We start from the raw sequence: 7,321 nt of genomic DNA on the forward strand, positions 1-7,321 counted from the left end.
TTGAACGTTCTTATGTTTCACAGTGAGCCTAAATAATCGTGTGCATTAAGAACCACATGAAACCCAATCAGTGTAACTAAACCAATAATATTCTGCCAACTAACAACTATACTATTGATCTATGCCAAATAAGTCCAAGGTGGGCAGTTGACTCAGGTTTACCGGTCTTGGCCGCTCCAAAAGAATAATGATAATAATTTAATATTAAGACCTCATTCATGGTAATCATTTAGATTTAAATTTTTGTTTTTGAAAATTATGTATATTTCATCCATATTTCTTAAGTATAATGATTGAATAATTTAAAAAATAAAAATAATTTTTTGAAAGCTACTTTTTTTTAATTCTCAAATTTTGTTTAGTTTTTTAAACCATTTGTGGAAGGTAGACAATGAATAAAGAAATTTGTAGGTGGAAGTAGTGTTTATAGACTTAATTTTCAAAATTAAAAACAAAAAAACAAAATGATTATCAAACGGAGACCTAAAATATTAAGATAAGATTGTTTTCAAATGAAGAAAAATGAATTAAAATATTTATAAATATAGTAAAATGTTATTATTTATCAGTGATAGACATTAATAAATATATATCACAATGATGGATGATAGTAGTCTATCAGTGTTTATCACTACTAAACTGTAACATTTGCTATATTTAAAAATATTTTTAACAGTTTGATGTTTAAAATAATTTTTTATTAAAATATTTAAATTGTTTTTTAAAATTGAAAAAAGAAATCAAATCTGCTGTGGCCCATCTCATTCTTTTTGGAAAATTACATTTTTAGTACTATAGTTTTTAAGCATTTGGTCTATAAAGTTTTGAAATGCCTCTTTTTTTAGTCTCAAAACTTTTGAGAATAGATTAAAAAGTTTATGAGTAATTGTTTTGTAATTATTTTAGATTTAAAATAATAATTAAAGAAGAAGAGAAATGGAGATGGAGGCCGGAGAAAGAAAAACAATTTTAAAATTCTTATAATTTAATGCTATGTAAACATTTAAATTAATAATAATAAATTATTTTTAAACATTTTAAACCTATTCTTAAAAATTTTTACTATGGTTGAGGTTGACTAATGATTAAGATGAATTTTTTTTGACAAATATTAATTTATACCCCTAAACTTTGGGGGTTGTATCATTTTAAATTCTAAACTAATAATTGTATCAATTTAAACTACCTGCTTTCATAAATGTCTCAATTTTAAACAACTTCCATAAATATATCAACCGAAACCTTGAACTTTCACAAATATATCAATTTAAATCTAAACTTCTATAAATATATCAACTGACACTTTGAACTTTCATAAATGTATACAAATAAAACACAATAGAGGGTTTAAATTAATACAATAATGAAAGTTCAGAGTTTAAATTGATAAAATTATTAATTTATAGTTTAAATTAATACAACTCTCAAATTTTATAATTTAATTGATACAATTATTATTTATTAGCTTAGAGTTTAAATTGATACAACTTCAGGGTATAATTTGATATTTGCCTTTTTTTTTTTAGTTTGTTTCATATGCTTCAAAACATCTATTTTGGTTTATTAATGTTTAATTTAATCTAGTTTAATCATCATACTTCTAAATAAATAAACGATTGTTTGTTATTTTATTTTTAAATATAACTTTAGTATAACATTACACTGGATTTTCTTGATTCCAATATTAGCATGACTCATTTTTTTTAAAAAAATTATTAATGCATAAAATAGTTGGACGTAAAGATTTGAACTTTCAATCTCAAGTAAAAGAGTACATGGCAGTATAATAACAAATGTGAATACAGTTCTAACTAGTTTAGACATTAGGGTGTATTTGAGGCAATGACTATTCTAACGATTCTAATACTATAATAATCACATCTCGCTACAATAAATATTATTTCGTATTTTCCAATCAGCTACTGTCAACACTATTTCAAAATCTCAATTTGCTATCGTATTTACTATTTGCTACATTTTTTACTATTCTACATTCATCATTGTTTTATTCTTTATTACAATGTTTACTATTTCTTTCTCAAACAAATAGTCTACACCTCAAAATGCATACTATTATACTCAAACTAAAATAATCTACATCCAAACACAAACTATTATAACTCAACTATAATAATCAACCTCTTGCCCAAAATGTTTCCTATATTGTTTAGTTATTTGGACAAAGGTTTGAATTCTGTTCTAGTCGTGCTTCAAAAGTACGAAGACGAAACTAATATGAGTATAACTCAACGGCATATAATTACTTTCCATCTTAGGTCGATTCTCCACCTCTACATATTATAATATATATATATATATATATGAAAGACAAAAATGGAAACAAATATTTGATAGTAAAATAAACAAAATTGGAGAATACATTTCAATTACACACACATGCCAAAAAAGATTTAAACCTAATTAAAATAATGAAAATAAATTATTATTTATCCCTATATCTGGTTCCACGAAATTTCGACGTTTTACCGTAATAATAAGAAGTCCGCCACCAGTATCCCTCGCTGCTTCATCCCCATTACTTGTTTTGACCAAACAACAATCACTCCGCCATCTCTCTCCTTCTCTTTCTCTATCTAGGGCGGTCTTTCGACCGTCGCCGGTGATCGGAAACTGCAGTTCCTTCGCAATTTCAATTGGGTTCGTGTAGATTCTTCGAGTTACGGAACGAATTTCTTCACCGTCGTTGTCAACTTTGTCCGAGGATTCCGTGTTTTGATTTCTTCAGTCTGTGATTGAGGTGTTCTTTGATGTCAACCGTGTCGTCTTCGATGGGATTGTGTGATGAGGGGGATTGGCCACCAGGGTTTCGGTTTCACCCGACGGATGAGGAGCTGATTCTGTATTACCTGAAGTTCAAGATCTGTAAACGCAAATTGAAGCTCGATATCATCCGCGAGATCGATGTTTACAAGTGGGAACCCGAGGAATTGCCTGGTAAAGAAATTCTCCTTCCCATGCTTGATCTGATTGATTGATGATGTTCTTCCGGTTTTTCTTTGACCTAGTTTGATTTTGATTGAATTTGTCGTGGATTGATTGTTTATAATGGATTTGGGGATCTTTCTGTACCTACCCGTGTGATTCGATTTGCGGTTGCTTAAGCTTATCTTCAAATTTTAATGGTATCATATAGTTCGATATTATCATTTAACCTCTTGAATTCGTAGTTGAAGCTATTGCTTGTTACCTTTTTCGGCATCATTTTCTATGTGAGTCGTTTTTATCCACTCAATCCTTATTACCGAAAGGAAATCATTTACTAGCCGAAGGCATAATTGATCGTTGATTATACAATTTTCCAGAATTTTAGAGAGTTGGTCTTTCCCTCTCTCTCTCTCTCTCTCTCTCTCTCTAATGTTAGTTGCTCTATGATTCTCTTATTTTTTTGCATATCAATGAGTATTTATGGTGTTTCTAATCATGAAAAAATAAATGCAGGTCAATCTAAGTTAAAAACTGGTGATAGACAATGGTTCTTTTTCAGTCCTAGGGAACGTAGGTACCCAAATGCATCAAGATTGAGTAGAGCTACAAGGCATGGCTACTGGAAGGCCACGGGAAAAGATCGAATAATACAGTGCAATTCACGTAATGTTGGAGTGAAGAAAACCTTGGTGTTCTATCAAGGTCGTGCGCCTAATGGTGAGCGTACCGACTGGGTTATGCACGAGTATACCTTGGATGAAGATGAGCTTAAGAGGTGTAAGAATGTGAAGGTAACTGTGTGTTTAAACTCTTCTTTTACTTGGTATTTCTTGGATGATCTTGTTTGATTAAGCTGGGAGTCTTTATATTTCAGGATTACTATGCGCTCTACAAACTTTACAAGAAAAGTGGACCTGGGCCGAAAAATGGTGAGCAATATGGAGCACCATTTAGAGAAGAAGATTGGGTTGATGATGCTGATTGTCAGGAGCCACATGTGAAAGTAATTGATGAGGTTGATTCTGTAGTTCGTGAAAAAGAGAATGGTCAAATTCAGCTTTCATCAGATGATATCGAGGAGCTTATGAAACAAATTGTAAATGATCCTTTGCTAGAGTTGCCATCAGTCAGTGGTTATCATCAATTTGACTCTACTGTGCAGGTTGGCTGCCCTGAATGTTGCATTCCGATATTTCTGTTCCCATTCCCATGTTAATTTCCTTTGGTGAATTGATTGGTCATCAATTTGAGATCAAATCATTTCTTATTTTATTGACCATATAGCAGTAGGAACATTGGTAAATATGAGCTGCATATCCAAACTTCTAAGTTGTAATAATTTTCATTGTCAATGACGTTTTGAACCCTTAAAAGTTGCATTCTGGTTAGTGGTTCAGGAAGGAACATCTACTCTAATTAACCTGACATACATGCTGTATTTCATTGGATATTTGGTCTGTCATTCTTTCTTATGTGCTTTATTTGCTCATTTTCATTGGTTAGCTTATGATTTATCTCCATTCTCTGTGCAGGTTGATGATAAAGAAGAAACTGCAAGTACTATGATCGATTCTTACTCTCGGGATCACATACTTCCTGAAGCAGATAAAGTATATCACTTAAGTGACCAGCCACGTGATTTGCATGCAAGCTTTGACTTTACCCAGTCCGATATCTCTCAGTTGCAGTCATTTGAAGGCGAGGTATCGTCAGCTTCTAAATATTGCGAGGAAGAAGAAGATTTTTTGGAGATCAATGATCTTATTGGTCCTGAACCAACTCCTGTGGCAAATGTCAACCCCTTGGGAGATGTACCACCTTCAGAATTGGATGGATTGAGCGAGTTTGACCTGTTCCATGATGCAAATATGTTTCTTCGCGACTTGGGACCCATCGTCCCCGTAACAGTATTAGATCCATATTCGAATGCTGTCGATACTGATGTTGCAAACAATTTGAATGGCAATTTGCAATATGATCCCTATCAACAAAATCAGATGAACAATGGATTCTGGAAGAACAACGAGACAGAAAATGCCTTTAGCTTCCCTGAGTCGCATGGACAGTTTATTACTCAGTCAACTTTAGGTATATAATTCCGTTTAAACTTCATATCTCTGCCCTCTTTTATCAGACATTGAACAGTCTATTTTTACTGAGGTCTTTCTTTCTGTTTGATCTTCACAAAGTTGCTGGCTCGATTAGCTCATCTACACAGAGCTCTTGTTCAGATGAATGGGGTTTGTTTGATAAGCCATACTATACTCCACATGGCAAGAACCCCTCTGTGAAATATTGAGCCAGCTTCAACAGCTACATAGAACGAGTACTTCTCGTGTATTATCGAATTCTCTGATTCAAGAGGAGCAATTCTCCAATTATATTTGTTGACCTCATCATAAAACTGCCATTTGGTGCCAATTCCAGGTGCCATTTTATCAATGTAAGGCAGTAGGCAGTTTCTAATTCTGAAACTCTGATCTTGTTTAGGTGTGGGATATGAATCTGTAAGTTCTGCAGCAGCAGGAACAAGGGAGAACCAAAATGCAAATGATGGAGGCGGTTCTGCAAGTTGGTTCTCTTCCAATTTGTGGGCCTTCGTGGAGTCAATACCGACCACTCCCGCATCAGCTTCAGAGAATGTCAACCGTGCTTTTGAGCGGATGTCTAGCTTTAGCAGATTGAGACTAAATACCCTGAACACTCTTAACACCAATGTCGCTGCTCGTAATCCCGAGACCGGTGCAAGGAGGAGAACGGGTATGAATAAAGGATTCTTTTTATTTTCAATTCTTGGAGTATTGTGTGCCATTCTATGGGTGTTGATAGGAAATGTTAGATTATGGGGTAATTGCATTACTTCATGAACCCATTTCATGAAAGTTCTTCTATCTTCTTTTATACCTTTGTTATATGCATATCTTAAAAGTTCCAATATTCATGGAATCTTCCACTTCATGGAAGCTGATTATTGGATGTAAAGCAATCCCAGTTATCGCTGATTATAGATGAGAGTTCTATAAAATCTAGTTTGATTTCGATTTACAAGTCTATATATCTGCGTTGATTTTACTCTCTCTCTTAAGAAGTTGGGTAAATATCAATTTATACCCCAAACTTTCGGGGATTGTATCAATTTAAATCTTGAATTGCATCGATTTAAATCTTAAACTTTGATGGTTGTATCAATTTAAATCCTGAACTTTGAGGTTTGTATCAATTTGAACCTCAAACTAATAATTACATCAATTTAAACCTTAAACTTTCATAAATGTATCACTTTAAACATTGGACTTTCATAAATATATCGATTTAAACTCTAAACATTCATAAGTCTATTCAAATAAAACATAATGGAGGGTTTAAGTTGATATAAATATGAAAGTTCAGGGTTTAAATTGATATACCTATAAAAATTTAGAGTTTAAATTGATATAATTATTAATTTGAGGTTTAAATTGATACAAACCTCAAAGTTCAGGTTTAAATTGATCAAGATTTAAATTGATACAATACCAAACGTTCCATGAAATTTTTGAGCAAGTAAATATAATACTATGAACGGCTAATTATATAATTTAATGTGGTTTCGATCATTTGTTTAATTTCGTTTCTAATCTCTTTAGTGGTTCGAACTTAATGTATTAGATGGATTAACTTCTCATTTACTTCAAATGCTTTGTTCTTGTGGGTTTTTTTAATTAAAAAAAATGGGGAAAATATCTATTTATAACTCTAAACTTTGAGAATTGTATCAATTAAAACCATAAATTAAATTGTTTCAATTTATACCCTCAATCAGATTTTGTTTAGAAAATATCATCCATGTATGAGTTATTACATGTGTGTAGATTTCTTCAAATGTTTGATTAATTAAATGGACGATTAGAATTGATGCATGGGTGATTCTTAAAGGAATTCCTTACTAAGAATCGAAATCAATTCGTTTATGAAATGTTTAGATATTTAACTGATAATATTATAAGTCGCATAATGTTTGCGGAAACTAGATATACTGAATGGTATAAATTGATACAATTATGAATTGTGAAAATTGTGAAGTCTAATTTATACAACTCTATCGTTTTATGGTGTAAATAGATATTTTTCTTATTTATTATTATTATTGGATTCTTTTCTTTCCCTGAACCAAAGGGGGAAGGGTTCTAATTTTCTAAAAGAAAAATTACTTTGGTACTACTAATGGCATGTGATATTTCTTCTTAATTAATTTATTTTAAGAACTTGATTACAAACAAATTGAGCACAGGGAAATTAATATATGCAGATGTAATTTTTTTTGTTTAAAAAAAAGGGAATGAAATAATAAAAATAAGATGCAAATACTAAGGGTTAAGTATATGAGTGCCAGACC

The 7,321-nt window shown here is 31.7% G+C and overlaps 1 protein-coding gene across 2 annotated transcripts; it reads left to right on the forward strand.

Moving 5' to 3' along the window:
- The first annotated feature begins 2,442 nt into the window (after positions 1–2,442).
- LOC150030117 (NAC domain-containing protein 17-like) lies at positions 2,443–5,999 on the forward strand. Of its 2 annotated transcripts, none has more exons than XM_090310045.1 (5): positions 2,443–2,955; positions 3,460–3,737; positions 3,821–4,108; positions 4,479–5,034; positions 5,437–5,999. In XM_090310045.1, exons 1-5 carry the CDS (start codon positions 2,769–2,771, stop codon positions 5,811–5,813), a joined length of 1,686 nt encoding a protein of 561 aa, XP_090166171.1. In that variant the 5' UTR covers positions 2,443–2,768; the 3' UTR covers positions 5,814–5,999. The 2 variants fall into 2 exon arrangements, with proteins under 2 accessions (XP_090166171.1, XP_090166172.1); XM_090310046.1 differs by having other exon boundaries at positions 2,478–2,955; positions 5,136–5,999.
- The last annotated feature ends 1,322 nt before the right edge of the window (positions 6,000–7,321 follow it).

Source organism: Benincasa hispida, unplaced genomic scaffold (genome assembly GCF_027475165.1).
Source record: "Benincasa hispida cultivar pf3 unplaced genomic scaffold, pf3_genome.v1.1 HicScf551, whole genome shotgun sequence".
Classification (NCBI taxonomy): domain Eukaryota; kingdom Viridiplantae; phylum Streptophyta; class Magnoliopsida; order Cucurbitales; family Cucurbitaceae; genus Benincasa; species Benincasa hispida.

What these genes read in the sequence shown, in the direction of transcription:
- LOC150030117 (XM_090310045.1), top strand. Translation starts at nt 2,769, where the DNA reads ATGTCAACCGTGTCGTCTTCGATGGGATTGTGTGATGAGGGGGATTGG. An exon ending in GGAACCCGAGGAATTGCCTG is followed by an intron (nt 2,956 to 3,459) that starts GTAAAGAAATTC and finishes AAATAAATGCAG; the next exon opens with GTCAATCTAAGTTAAAAACT. An exon ending in AATTTGACTCTACTGTGCAG is followed by an intron (nt 4,109 to 4,478) that starts GTTGGCTGCCCT and finishes TTCTCTGTGCAG; the next exon opens with GTTGATGATAAAGAAGAAAC.